Genomic DNA, 15,853 nt, shown 5'->3' on the forward strand with positions numbered 1-15,853 from the left:
GCAGTCCCAACGTGGTATAGCCTACTGTAGCCTAATCTACAGCAGGCCGATGTCTTTCTTACGGTATGTGGACGCGTCGCTCAATGCCAAATGTACCATGCCAGGCTCCCAGCGCAAGTGGGAACTGCATCGGAGATATAGGTATATTACCCAGCCAGGCAACCACCAGCCACATGAGGCTATATACGGTTTTTGCTGCACATTCATATAATGACAGTTGACAGCCCGGCCGGCGGCCACTGCAGTGACGACTGCGAGGCAATCTAAATAGACTGTCGAACTTCGGAACGTACATGGTCAGTTGGTCACGGACGGACCACTGTGATAGAGAGAGACAGACAGACAGACAGACAGACAGACAGACAGACTGGACAGGAGGAGCACCTGCAAAACAGCAGCGTGTGTGTGCCTATTTGTTATTTAATTATGGTTCACAGGTTCAGGTTTTCGTTCACTAATATATCTTGTTGTATATCAAATTAAAAATACTTTAATGATTTAATATACAACTAACACCACACAGTGAAAAATTGCGATATGTGTGCGGGGGGTGAGGTGGGCAGCAAGGGAAACGAAGCGAGAGGAGAAACAGACAGCTTTATTTAATGTGTCATGTAGGTGCGTGCGTGCGTGGACATGACAGCAAGGCAAGCGAGGTGAGAGGGAACAGACAGGGTAGGCCTACAACTTTATTTAATTCATGCAGGTGTTCGTTGTTTATTTATTAACAACACACCAGTTAGTTGGGCTTGCAAGTTGCGTGTGCGTGCAGCTTTTGTGCGTCTCTGTGTGTGTGTGTGTGTGTGTATGAGAGAGGGGGGGTGAGGCGAGCAGAAAGGCACGGTAACCATGGTTTCCAGATCGTATAGCAGTGGTTCAGGTCGCAAAAACGAGGGCTTGATTTCATAGGGCGTGCCAGATAGATTTCAGCCGTGACATTTATTAACGTGAGAACGAAATTAAGGAAGGATCAGCTGTTTGCGATCACTTTATAAATGCCGTGGAGACGTGGGTGTACTACGAAACCTGCACTCGAATTTGTGGCAGATTTTACACTCAATTGATAAATGAGGGCCTATGTGTGAGGACATCTACGTTACAATTCTTTGCCAATTTCAACCTTAAACCTAAAGACGAAATACCAGATCTACAAGCTCACAATGCGTCGTAGCACGACACATTGTGAGCTTATGGGTGCATACATACTGTGCTAACCCTAACCCTATTAATTAAATTGAGTGGCCTAAACATTTTCTTTCAACATAATCTTAATTAGGAAGTTGTCTTAATCAGTAACAGCAGTCAATACTCTACCTAACCCGTAATCCTAAATGTCTATAATATTAACATAACCCCCAACTGTCTTACCGAACCAGACAGAAGAAGCATCACATTAATGGCTATATTGGATAAAGGTGGTTCTGTGGGTATTAACCACTTAAAACAGCAGCATCCGAATTGTGGTGAAAGCTTGATATTAAGTTAGGCTAGATAATAGCAGATAGACAAGCTTGCATTGTGACTGTGAGCTTGTTTGATCGGCTATTTTCAGCGAAAGCTTTCCCCACAATAACAGAAAACAAAACACCAGCACTCGATTCATCGTATATGGTAGATACTTCTGGTCAAACATTACTCAACTGTGAGTGAAAGTTGCTCTGTCAATTTTTTACTCGAATTTAACTGCCAGAGTAAATAGATAAATAATTCAGCGATTTCATATCATATTCATATCCAGTATGATTGATCCTCCGATCGTTGATAAACACAAAGTTTTTTTTCTTTTCGACCTCTAGGTTCTCTAGTTACGGTACAAAAAAGAACCAGACTCGTATAGTCACTTCTCCATTGGAATTAAGAGTCTTCCAAACCATTACCAAGACGTTTTTTAGAGACAGGAAGCACAACTGCATGTCAGTGTAACCCTTTAGTTGTTAATTACAGGGTACAGGACTAGTTACTAGGTTCGGAAGAGCAGTAAGCAAGGAGAATGATTTAGACCACAGACCATAGGTAAGGTTTAGTAATAGCCCGATGGCTTGTATTACAGCAATAAAATAATAGAATGGAAGATGCACAACAAACAATGACAATCATACAAAACAATAAACAAAAGAAAACAACTGTGCTTAGACAGTTGAATGTCACCAATAAATACCTCCTATTAACTCTATGCTCTCACAGGAAACAGGTAAGTACTATTTTAATCCTAGTTTAGTCCTATTTATTTACCATCTAATTTAGTTGTCCTTTTCAGGTTTTAGATCTAATCTAAGGTAAGTAAATAAGTTAAGTTGTTTTAAAGTAACTTATTCCTATTTTAGGTTCACAGTAAATATCACTTTTTAACCAATGAAATGTATTTTTATGAAATCAAAATACTTTGTTATTTATCAAATGACCTTGCTTCTTACTTCACCTTTAAACTATTCAAAGTAAAGGCATAATCAATTTCACTTATTCACTTGAACATGTACAAAATCAAATAATCACATTCACATTCCAATTCACATAAACATAATAACCATAAATCTCCTTTAAGTTATTATATTCCAATGAATTTCCCACTGCGTGGGACAGTGATAGAGTAGAAATGAATGTGTGTAGCTTTCAAGAGTTCACTGAGAGTCCATCTGGGTAGAAGTATTCAGTGTTCAGTGTATTGTGAGTTCACTGTACACTTGTACAGTATGTCCATCCAGGTATGGTAGGTGTGTGCAATGTGTATGCAGTGGAGGTGCACTACAAGTGGCTAGCACACAGAGTCTCACTGTGTGCTGCAGTGGTACCACACCACACTACCAAAGGCTCCATTTCTCATCTGATTTAAGGGGACAGCGGTGTTGAGGATCTTCATCCGTAGAATCGTGGGTAGCTCGCCAGAGTGATATGCCAATATCACTCGAATCAATCCAATCAAAGCAAAAAGACCTGACCGGTTTACAAAACAGGTCATATAATCACACATTAGGATCACACCCTTAAAAGTTTTGAAACAAAATAAAACATTGTCTTCATCTTAGTTCAACTACTAATAGTACATTTACAATTAGCTGGATATACAATTAAATCAAAACTGTTACCATGAAAGTTAGGCAGTGTAACATGGCTGCTGCTGCTGCTGCATGCAGTCAGTCAGTCACAAACACAGTAGCCTGACCTAAGCAGAGACATTTCTGGCCTAGATGGGAGGGTCGCGCCTCAGAAAAGCGCGCACCCTGATTGGATCTCATCGATCTGTCCGTCACCCCCGGCCCCTCCTCTCCCCCCTAGTACAGCGCTACGTCACATCATTTAGAGCGACGCCCACCCGGAAGGGTTGACTCCCACTTTTAGACTGGTTCAGCCCACGGCTTTTTCCAGGCTTTCATCTTTCGCGCAGACGAAATGAAAGCCTGGGTATCGAGGCTACAAACACAGTAGTTCAACTCACCAAGTCAGTGTTCACAAAGTTCACACAATTAACAGGTTCCAGGATCAAACTTCTCAAAAGGATCAGCACTCTTCTCTCAAAAAGAGACTGGATCAATCAAAACTCTTAAAACAATCTGTTCACATTCATCACATCTTGTCTTTCCTCTCAGTTTGTCAAATTGTCTGCTCAACAGGCTTCTCTCTCCCGTTTTCTCCAGAACATTCTGTGCTCTGCAGCATGCAATTAGCTGAATCACATCACCTGGCACTGGGCTGGTGATTCTCCAAAGTGCAGTCTATTACTTGAGACCCGATGGGTCAATTGGTTCATTGGCTTGTTCAGAGCACCTTACAGGGCTCTCAAACTACACAAGTAGATGAATGTGAATACAGATAGAATATAAACCCATACATTGTACTCTGTATAGTAAAATAGTCTTAGACTTAGTCTTAGATTTAGTTTTCATTGTTAAAGCTCTTTTGTAGAAGTTTGGTTAGTGTATTTTTAGCCTGGTTTATATCCTAAATACATTTATATTTAGATCTTTATTTTATTGACTTGGCTATTTTGACCTGGATTACACCAGGAATCAGACTTTATGCTTTAATTGTGAACTCATCACACATGGAGAGATCTTCGGCATCAATCTTTACATGGCTTTGCTATACTAGCTGAACAATACATACAGAAGGACAGTGAGGTGAGGGGATTGTGTACTCCCAACAAGGAAGGACAGGTGATGATCTCACTCCCCTGGACAGAGGGTGACCGGCGACCGCTGCATCTCACTACAAAAGGTATCTGACCAAAATAATGGACATTGTACATTTAAAAAGTAGTTCACCCAAAACAGTCATAGTCTGAAAGAGCCCTGTGCTTTTCTGGGCATAGAAAACTAGCACTGGAAACTTCCCCACCCCCCGTGCTAATGTTTTGTAGGTCCACAACACCGCGGAGAACACTGACGTCACCACATTTGGAGCGACGCCCCTCTGCATTCTTATTGGTTAGCAAAGTACAAGGTTCACTCCCACTCCTATGCAACTTTCCTGGTGGGCTCGCCCAGGCTTTTTTTCTTATTTTTTTTCTCCTTTGAAAACAAAATGCCTCCAGTCCCTGTAGTAATTTGAGTAATTTGATGACCGGCGGAGTCTTCGGCAATAGCAGTAGTACCTCAACTCGTTTGAGGTAGGAGACTCTTTGTGTCTCTATGACTATAGGAATCTTTTAGCACACACAAGGCTGCATGACTCTATTGTGAATCTTTTTTCCAAGGCTGCAGCACATGCACGTGGCCCTTATGAGCTGCCGCTCCTGGTGATGACATACAGGATCCAAGAATCCAAGAAGAAAGGCATCTACCTTTTCATGTCTATTGTCTCCCACAGGTCGATTAACCAGTTCCAATAATATTACATATCATATTACAGTTTTTAGAGCTGGGGGCGTGTGGTATGTCATATTGCAATTGGGCATGTTAAGAAGCGCTTTCGACACCCCGTGGATTGCGCAAAAACGGCCTTGAATTAGTCATGGGTGTGTTTAAGGCGTGTTTGAGACGTACCCAATCAACATGTCCGTACTATTCTCTTTACCAGTCAGCTGATGTCACATACGGAATGCGCACTTTGGGGATCGTGGTATTACATTTCTTCAGGCTGGCACCATAGAAGACATGACATGACTTTGTCAAATTTGGGGTAATTATTCCTATTGCACTGCATGCTGTCACCTTTATGCCTCAAAATAATTTGTTTCTATTGAAAAACACCAGTAAAATAACGTGTATTATATTTTATTTCATTCAAGTCATGATGAAGGAATGAGTTGAACGTTGCTGCTTAATGCTGTGCCTGTGGCCCCGATGTTATATGGTCTTCGCTCGTAGCATTTTATTGAAGAAGACTTGAATCGGGTGTGATACAGCATATGAAAGCAAACTTCCCAAGGATTATGGAGATGTTTTTATTTATTTTTAAGGTTGAGAAATGAAAGAATTATGGCCGTTTCTAATCTCAACATTTTACAAAAGAAAGACGCAAAAAAAGGCTGTTGCCATGTCTCATAGAAACAAGTAAATAGGTCTATAAAAATAAGCTCATATAACAGGGGTCTGCAACCTATTTTAAATGAAGTGCCATGTTTTTATTTTCTAGATATCCAGATTAATTTTAATGACACCACATTAAAATAAAAAAACATATTTTGATTGTCCACAAATATAAAGTTCTTCCTTATTTTTAAATATGTTCTTGCACATTGTTATAATGATCATTATATATATCCCCCTGCAGTCAGAGTTCATAGTTTTAATGAATGAATGTGATGCATTGTGAGCTGGTATAGATCTGCTATTTTCAAAAGTAATCTTGGAATTTTTTTATAATTTTTTTGGATTAGCCGTCCTTAGTTGGGCAAATGCATTCATCTGAGGATCCTTGACATGGGAATGTGCTGTGTGAGGATCACTGGTTTAAACAACATTAGGAGAAAAGCCCAAATAACCACTTTAGAAACAAGAAAAGCAACCACAAAATAGTACAACTACCAATATTTACAAGCAACTTTACAGAAAAAGAAGCCGCTTATAATAAACAGACATGGCAACACTCTACCAGCCTCCCAGAGCCGCTCAAGTGTAAAATCAAACAGTGCTTGTTGCGTTTATGAGGTGGTCAGACCCACGTCTAATCGTTATGCGCTGAGTGTCTTTAGGTCAAGGGGCTTAATCGCAAATTGCGCAAAGCGAAAATAATTAACATATGGACACTCCCACAATGCTAAAATATTCAGGAACGCCGTATGCCATAATGTGTGTGCGTTCAACACGGGCCGAGTGCGTTCAACACGGGCCGATATGCCTTTCATAATACCATTGTGCGCAGAGCGAGGGCAATTTATGTATTACCACATGGTAAAACGCACCTTCAAAATCTAGGCCCCAGTGTCTTGTGTCTATGTGGACGTGTGTCTCTGTCTCTCCGGGGCGTCAGCCTTCCTCTCAAAGCTGTCCCAGTAGGTGGGGTCTTCCTCCGTCAGGGGCATGGCCGAGCTGATGAGGTCACTGAATGACACCAGTGTGAAGGGATAGGGAGGGATAGAGAGGGATGAGGCCAGAGGCTGGGGGTGACAGAGAGACAAAATGTTACTAGGGAACGTTTACATGCATTCAAGTTCTCAGTCGCCACTGATTTCAGTCATTTGGAACTTTACAGTCAACATGCCTTTCTCTAGTCTACAGCTAAAACCTTGGCAATGCGCGATTTAATGCTGCCGGCAAGACGGTTATTGAAGTGGTTGCACCACTTAAAAATGGACATGACAATATTGCTCACCCCAGCTCCGGGCGTCACTGGGGGTCCGATCGCTACAGCAACATGGTGGTCTGCATCCAACAGGCTCTCCTGGAGAATGACACACACACACACACACACACACACACACACACACACACCATTTTAGGAAAGTGATTATATGAATGGCATTTAAGTTAGTCTTATAAAAGGGCTGCTTCTTCTGTTTTGATTTGGTCTTGATTGATTGGCCTTGTGACTGTTTGCTGTTAAAGGGGGGAGGGAGGAAGAGGGAGAGAGATAGAGGGGGGGGGGGGGGGGGGTAGGGACTGATGGAGGGTGTTTCCTCATTTTGTTGCTGTCGGGCATAAACCTTGTATCTCCATATTTTAACTTGTTTCTTTCATAAACTAACGCCATACTTCATACAGGTAGTGAACATAGCACATGTGAGATTGCTTGTAGATCGCCTATCTTCACTATAAATATAATGATTTTATATAATATAAAAAATAACAGCTTTGGACATACAAGGTTTCCACCCGACAATGATGAGCAATGATTGACTGAATGAAATTGAGAGGCTGTGGTTTGATTGAAACCACAAGTGGAAGACAAGAAGGACTTCTAGACAACTTGAAACGCTAACGACACTTAAAGCTACAGTACGGATCAACCTGGAGGAGAGGAGAAGAGAAGGGGGAGAGGGGAGGAGAGGAGGGGGAGGACGAATGCGGGAGGAGGGGAGAGGAATGAGGAGAGCTGAGAGGAGAGGGGATGGAAGAGAGGAGAGGAGAGGGGGAAAGGAGAGGACATTGGAAGTGGAGGGGAGGGGGTAGTATATAGTATATAGGGTAGAGAAATGATGGGAGAAGGTCAAGGGGTTTAGAGAAAGAAAGGGATTGAGGAAGACATGAGGAAATGGATTGTGGTAATGTGTCATCATGGTGTCATCATGTGTGTGTGTGTGTGTGTGTGTGTGTGTGTGTGTGTGTGTGTGTGTAAGTCACTCCTGAATAACTATGCGGATGCTTTCAGCAGCAGGCTCTCTGCACACACAGCACAGAGGACCTGGAAGAAGTGATTCCACCAAGCCTTTTCATCGTTTCATTCTACGCACATCCATGTCGTACAGACTGGGCCTGAGACTGAGTGGATCCATATACTGTAGGTAACAGTAAATCAAGCTAATACAATAGATTATAAACTAACATATTGACCATCAATTTTAATAAAAATAATCAATTCGTTTTTACAAATCCTATATTGTTTTTTACAAATCCTATATTAAAATTGGCTTAAAGGGAGGGTGGGCGGGGAGAGCACATTGTCACGCTCATGCCAGCCATAACCATATAATTCCCAATTCCCAATGCAGCTACGCCCAAATATGGAGTGTGTTGTCGAACCTCAAGGTGTTGTCATGGCATCAGGTGCAAACAAATCAGTCAGCTCCATATACAGTATGGGCACAAAAAGGGGCATGCCCATACATGGGAAATTTGACCTCGCCATGCCTCTTGACCTCTACTCACCTCAAACATCCAGTCCTCCTCCTCATCGTCCAGATGCATCTTGGTCTGGCGTAAGGCCCGGCCCTCTGCGACGGCTTCAGAGCAGAGGTGGAACTCCACCCGCTGCAGGTCGAAACCCAGCCCTGTGCCGATGGCTTTGATGAAGCTCTCCTTCAGTGCCTTGATGGACAGAGCCAAATCATCTCAAAGTTAGGATTAGGTATAGTTTTTGTGAGGTTAGGGTTAGGTTTAGGGCCCCGAAAACTGAAATAGAAAAAAACATTTTTGTCAACTGAAATAAATGAAAACAAGAATAAATAAATAAATAACTATAACCAACTGAAACAATATTGTGTGTTTTCAAAACTAACTAAAACTAAATGAAATTCTAGATATAATGACTTTTTATAATGCCTATTTTTTATATACGCTTTTTGGGATGATACGAAATCTTAATCCATTTATTTCAATGTATCAGTTTTACACCAGCTGTCGGCACCACACAGTATGGCACCTCACGGTCTATGTTGTATATAATTCAAACTGAATTAGGACAAAGAAAATGTCAGGATTAAATTTGGTGGGTGTGAGGATCCATCCCTCTGCTGATATCCCCTCAGGTCATTGTTTTTTGGGTATATAGCAAGAACAGCTGAGCTACAAGGTCACATAATCACAATGTGATGTGTTGTGAGCTTGTAGATTGGCTATATTTTTCGCCTTTTTGCTGTACATAAAATGTCCCTCCTTCTGTGTATTTATTTAAGTAGAACCTTGCCTCATTTCACGACGAGTACAAATTCACACACATACATGAAAGTGTGAGGGTGTTAGCACACACATAACTATACTGTATAACGTCGCTGTCGGGCAGAAACCTTGTCTGTATTTCAACTTTATACGTTTTGTTTTGTTTTGTAAATGAATGCCCAACTTCATCATGATACAGTGTCACACAAACGATCCGAAAATTGGGTTTTTATGAATATTGATTAACAAATATTAACAAGAGCTTAATGGTTCCATTGGAACACAGGTTATTTAATTTATTTCCCAGTTCCTGAAGAGTAACAGTTTTGTACGTACATGGTCTCCCCCCCCCCCCGACAGCGACCATACAGTATAACACACACTGTGCATTAATATAACAGGCGGTTTTGTGTAAATCTTGTGGCTCCAGACAAAACACTGCTCCAGAGCTAATGAACCACAATAATCGTATTTATTACTAGGCTATCACTATGGCAACTGTTGAGCACTCTCATCAGTCAATTAGTCAGCAATGATATCAGCCGATGTCCGCCACGCCTGTTTTGCACCCTCTCAATCTCACAATTATCTTTACTCTAGTGCCATTTGGGGGCGTTGAGTTGTGGCACAGTAGCAATGCAATTATGACTTTGCACAAAGGCAAAAAGATGTGTCATCACACCCTGAAGAAGGCTCAATGGCCGACACACATTGGTGTTTTTTGTAGCCCGTATTTAAAGGCCTTTTACTTTCCATCTCGAGTGCCTGGATATGAATTTTTATGCCTTTGTGGCATTTTTTTCCTCTCTCTCTCTTTTTTCCCTTTCACGAGCAGCGATGGTTTGAGGCAATTATTTTATGACAATTAAAGGAAGGGTAAATTATATGTTTTTGGGTTTGTTTGTTCAAAGGTTAAAGCGTTATAATCTAATAGTAGTCATTGTTTGTTCAGTAACAGGGATCTCCGCATCTCTCCAGCTCTGTAATAAAAATGACATACATTTTCAGGTGAGTTCAGCCAATCAGGAGAGAGTACCGATCTATAAGTCATTACTTCCAATTTCACTTGTTTTTTTCCTGTATCAGAAATATCACTTATCCCTACGTTTAATTCTAAAATGACATAATTGTGGTTGCCAGGGTTACCCAGTGGCGGTAGAAAGCGGTGAGTTGCTGGTGCTCCGAGCCAGATGATTGGATGACACTCCACTCGTGCTCCGTAAAGTGACGAGTCATGATGCGGAAGAATTCTGACACGCTACTGCTTCCTGGAGAGAGCGGGAGAGAGAGAGAGGGGACAGAAATAGAAGGAAATAGTGGACAGAAATAGAAGGAAGGAAGGAAGGAAGGAAGGAAGGAAGGAAGGAAGGAAGGAAGGAAGGAAGGAAGGAAGGAAGGAAGACGGGTAAAACCAGACAGAAAAAGGTGATATAGGTTATGATCATTCATCTGACATGCATCTCTTTACATTTAACGTTTACATTTTAAAAGTAACGTGTTCACCGTAACTTGGCCTAATTCTGTTTTATTCACACCAGTGATTCTCAACCTGTGGGTCAGAGACCACTGATAGACCATGAGCATGTGAGCCCCCAAATAATAATAATACATTATTGTTATTGATAATAGAACATTAACATTAAAACTGTCATGTAAAAAACATTTGTATTATTATAATGTTTTTCTTCTCCAAAACCTTGAAAATGAGTTTTCATTTAAGTAGATCAATAGGTCTTTAGTTTAGTTTGATTTATTTGCACATAAAATGTGTGCCTGCGCGTGTGCACAGGGACACTGTGTGGCCATGACAGGAAATACAGCTGTAACCAACAACCAAGATTAGAATGACATTTTTGAGGAACACTATCCCCTCCAGGACCTGAATGAAAACAAGACCGCAAAGACTGTTTTTGGTGATATGCTTTTAGACTGTACTCTGTTTACATTTCTTTTTTTAAATATATTTTTTATCCCACGATTTTGTAACCCATTTTTCACCCCTGTGTCAATCATCTAATGTGATCCTGGGCTCTACACACCCTCCGCCAACCTGGGGAGAGCAACGGACTTGAACTCATGCTCATGAGACTCATGAGTTCAAGCATCTGTTTACATTTCTGTCTAATAAAGTATTCAATCAATCAACGTCTGGCTTTCAGAAATTACATAATACTAGAGCGATGCCTGTGGGGTCTCTACAGCGGTGCCCATTGGGCACTGGCCTACTTGGAACGATGCAAGTTGGAAATGCATGCCCCACCCAGATATTATGTCTTTGTCCCTTTTATGCCCATATGGAGTTCTTTGTCAGGCATGCCCAAATATGGAGTCTATGCAGACGTCAGAATGATGTCAGAACATATGGACACTGGGCAGGGGCCCTGTCCGGAGCCCGGGCAGAGGCCTTTTTGGGGCAGTTCTGTTCAACCGTGGGTCCGACCGACTCAACACCGGACACTGCACCCCCTACGGAGGGGTGGAAAGCGTGTGTCAAATTTGGTGGGGCGGTGGGGAAAACGGTTCTCGAGTTACAGACGTACAAACGAGACTTGGTGCATTTATAGTTAGATGTTAGCCAAATCTATAATAGACAGACATAAAAAAACAGCACCCCACGTGATGACATGTGGCAGCCAAGTCTACAGAAATGTTAATGTTTGTTTAGAGCACTTTAACCCATTCTGAACGGGAACCCATTTTGGTGTTAGCATCATGTCGTGCTTTAGCTATTGAAAAATAGCAGATCTACAAGCTCGTAGCGCGCCACCGAGTGGCGCGCTACGAGCTTGCAGGTCTGCTATTTTTTTTTAAATCGAAGAACGACTGACATTTTTAGAATCTGATCTCAGGTCAGAATGGGTTGATCAGACCAGTGTGTGTCCAGTGGAAACCTCGTATGAATCTGATCTCAGGTCAGAATGGGTTAAGCAAATATAGTGTACAATGTTTGAATAAAGAAGTGATGCGCCTCACTTCACACAAGTGTGATTTTTAGATCAAATTCTTCTCTTTCATGTACAACGGTTAGAAGCCCAACCATGCTACAATAACTGGTTTGATGCTGGCATTGCTGGGGCCCTGTGTACTTCTGTTTTTAGGACATGTGACATATTGCCTTCTTACTTTTATTGATTTCTTCTTAAACCATGTACGTACCTACAGTATCTGTTATTACATCTGCTACTATTATTTTACTGCTATCCCACTACTACTTTAACCCATTCTGACCGGGCACCCATTTTGGTGTCGGCATCATGTTATGCTTTAGCTATTGAAAAATAGCAGATCTACAAGCTCGTATCGCGCCACCGAGTGGCGCGATACGAGCTTGTAGGTCTGCTATTTTTGAAAAATCGAAGAACTACTGACATTATTAGAATCTGATCTCAGGTCAGAATGGGTTCATCAGGACCAGTGTGTGTCCGGCGGAAACCTCGTATGAATCTGATCTCAGGTCAGAATGGGTTAAACATGTACCATGCACCACCGTATGCAGGCATATTCACCCTGCCATGTTGATATCACGTCTGTTCTGTTCTGTTTTTCTGTCTTTCTGCCTTCCTTCCTTCCTTCCTCACACTGCTTGTAAGCCAAACGATTTCACCCACTTCCTTACACCTGCATCCCTGCGAGGTGACAATAAAGTGGAGTTGAGTTTACCTGGCATGGTGGTCTTCATCACATCCACACCAACCTGCAGTCCCTGTTGAGCAGCCAGCACTGCATACTCCCCCTGGTGGGAGATGTTGAAACTCCAGGGCCAGGCTACAGAACCCAAACCGGTCACCTTAGAGAGGTATAATGTAGAACAGGGATTCTCAACCTTCTTGTCAAAGGACAGGACCCCCAGTTTGATATGCATTAGGCCACGGGCCCACATTTGATACCACTTTCTATTATGCCTTTCATTTCCACTTTTTTGATGAGATTTACTCATATTTGCTCAATATTTGAGCTTTTTCCCCCCCAGATGTATATGTATAATACATATAATGATATACGTGTGTGTGTGTGTGTGTGTGTGTGTGTGTGTGTGTGTGTGTGTGTGTGTGTGTGTGTGTGGCGATGCTTTCTGTACCCGTGATCTGTATCTGAAGCACTTGTTGTAGAGTTTTCTCAAGTTTGCGCATCCACTATTGTTTGTGTTCAAGAAGTTTCTTGTAAAATGTGAATACAAATAAAGATGTTAAATTTGTGTGTGTGTGTGTGTGTGTGTGTGTGTGTGTGTGTGTGTGTGTAATGGTGATTAGCAGTGGCATTGGTACTTCATTACGTCTTCCACCACTGACCGTCATCTTTTAAAAACTTCTCCTTTTAAAGTCATATCATGTGAAATACATTGATAGGTGCAGTACTTAGTTCAGACTAGTCATTGGTCTGACAAACGACAACCCACCTCAAACCCTAACCTAACCATAACCGCAAACATGGGAGCAGCGCATGTCCGACATGCGACAATGCTCCGTCGGAATTACGTGCGGACCCCCTAGTAAATAAGAAACTAGACTTTCACACATTTTCACGGTTTCAAAAGAATAGCAGATCTACAAGCTCATATTGCGAAGTGATTTTTTAATATCCAAAGTATAAAGTAATGGTAAGTGGTTAAAATGATTGTGATGCTATAGTTTTTTCTGAGAACCAATGTGCTATCTATATACAGGAATAAAATCTAAAATGACACAGATGCTTTCCCGGATTGAATGGTAATGTGGAATGTTGACATTGTGACTGTTGTTGACCCATTCAGAGTGTACCTTCGGGGGGTTGGCCAGGTAAGGTTTCCCTCTGGGAGAGCGCTCCAGTCGGACCTCTGACCACGGAAGCTCCATCTTCTCACATATGAACCTCCGCATCAATAACCTGCCAGCCTGGAGGAGGAACAGACACCAGGGTTAAAGGAACCGCTTTCATCACATTGTCAGAGCTGGTATATGGACTTCATGTCTGCTATAACATTACTATAGCGGTGGAACTCAAACTTTTTTTCCCCTAAAAAAAAAAAAACATTTTCAATGACCACCATACTTCTGAGTCTGAGTGTATAAAATGGAACCAAATGGACACAGGGTTAATAATTTGGTTCCATTTGTACACTCTCAGAGTTAGAGACATGCCTATAAGGGTCCATTTGGAACCCCTTCAGGTAACCCTGAAGGTCCCTCACTTTGAGAAACACTACAATTATATGTATGCAATCTTACTGCCTACTGTGATTGAATTTGTCTTTATCTATAATTATAATGAAGGCCAAAAGTATATAGGCTACAGTGCTGTTTTTTATTATTATTATTTGTGACATTTTTCATAGTGTGTGGCAGCAGCGCCATCTAGTGGTGTCCAGGACGTTCGGCACCACGGTCTTTGACTGACTAGGTCTATTTGGATTCAGAAACACAGCATAATTCTCACTGGCACTGCAGCAATGTCAGACAAGAAATCCAGAAGATTTGTAGCTAAATGGCCAATATGCTTTCCTCAGCGTATAAAATTGTCCCAGTCTGGTGTGTATCTTTAAATAGGTACTGAGCGGCAAAGCCAAATGCAAGGGGAATTAGCTCAAATGGTAGAGCGCTCGCTTAGCATGCGAGAGGTAGCGGGATCGATGCCCGCATTCTCCAAAGTTTTTTTTCTTTTCTTCTTTCCACAAGTCGGTTTGCACATAGATGTTTCTTTGTTGTACAATACATGCATATACATTGTTATTATAATCACACTCACCATTGCTGATTTGGCGTCCTTTGCGAACACGAACTGTCCGATCCTCTCCTTCTCTTCGGGCTGGACAGAGCGAGCCGCCCGCAGCCATTCAGCCCTGCTGGGCTTCCATGAGCCGCAGCGAAACGCCCACCGCACAGACCCCATCACTGGCACTGCAGACCCCACCACAAACAAGGTTTTTAAGTGTACAAATATATACAAAATGTCACTTAAATTGACACTTTCACAGTAATTGAACCCCACAACTTCGGCGCTGGTTCATAACTTCATACTAATGAAACTATCACTAACTACTAGTAGAGAGTCAGACTACAGACATGAACTAACAGTAATATTCCACGGAGCTGTCAACTTACCAATCTATCTAGGAAGACATGCACATTTAAACGTAACCTGTCCTAAGACGCCTGTGTAAAAGCAGTGCCAGTATGTGGAAACATTGTAAGCTTTCGCGCTGTGGTATCGTAGTGGATAGTGTTTACATTATTGCGTCTTGGCATGAGTCCGGAAGAGGAAGACGGAACTCGTGACGTATGTCTCTGCATTGTCCAATGGGAGCGTGTTTACAGTATCTCATCAACATGACGTATCTTGGGTCAATTCACTTTTCAGGCTAAATAAGGAGAATTAAATTCAACCCTCCAATTCATAATTTATATATTTTTTCTTTTAAAACACTTTCTGAAACACTGTTGTACAACTCTTCAACTCCTGGCTTTGTGAATTCCATAACTGTATACCTGTAACAGAAGTGCACATTTGTTTTAATGTTGTCCAAGCAAACAGATATGTTTAAAATCATATCTTCTTCTATGGTCCATATCCTCTGAACTAAAATCAAATATCTTATGTAACTGTTTTGGTAACAATCAGTTTTTCGCTCTGTACACCACTAATAATGTTTGTAGTTCAACCAAATCCATGATTTTCAGCAAGCCTGCTCTGAAATCCTCTAATAATTATTATCGCTCTTTTTTGTAACATAATCAAAGGAGTCATATTACTCTTATATGAGTTGCCAGACTCCATCATGGCACATAGCACTTATCCTATACCCCCTTAGATAGCATTTCGGTAGACTTAGATAGCATTTGATAGACTTATAGCATGTTAGGTAGACAGCACTATAATTGCATTGTATATAGTCATAGCACGCCATA

At 41.6% G+C, this 15,853-nt stretch overlaps 1 protein-coding gene across 2 annotated transcripts; it reads right to left on the minus strand.

Moving 5' to 3' along the window:
* Positions 1 to 2,844: 2,844 nt before the first annotated feature.
* aasdhppt (aminoadipate-semialdehyde dehydrogenase-phosphopantetheinyl transferase) lies at positions 2,845 to 15,175 on the minus strand. 2 transcript variants are annotated; one of them, XM_083774018.1, is made up of 8 exons: positions 14,694 to 14,861; positions 13,730 to 13,843; positions 12,633 to 12,759; positions 10,119 to 10,240; positions 8,244 to 8,402; positions 6,751 to 6,819; positions 6,341 to 6,535; positions 2,845 to 2,931 (listed from the first exon to the last, which is right to left on the minus strand). In XM_083774018.1, exons 1-7 carry the CDS (start codon positions 14,835 to 14,837, stop codon positions 6,371 to 6,373), a joined length of 900 nt encoding a protein of 299 aa, XP_083630144.1. In that variant the 5' UTR covers positions 14,838 to 14,861; the 3' UTR covers positions 2,845 to 2,931; positions 6,341 to 6,370. The 2 variants fall into 2 exon arrangements, with proteins under 2 accessions (XP_083630144.1, XP_083630145.1); XM_083774019.1 differs by lacking the exon at positions 2,845 to 2,931 and adding an exon at positions 15,050 to 15,175 and having other exon boundaries at positions 5,867 to 6,535; positions 14,694 to 14,845.
* Between the last annotated feature and the right edge of the window lie 678 nt (positions 15,176 to 15,853).

The sequence above is a fragment of the Protomyctophum parallelum genome (assembly GCF_964188405.1).
Source record: "Protomyctophum parallelum genome assembly, chromosome: 9".
Classification (NCBI taxonomy): domain Eukaryota; kingdom Metazoa; phylum Chordata; class Actinopteri; order Myctophiformes; family Myctophidae; genus Protomyctophum; species Protomyctophum parallelum.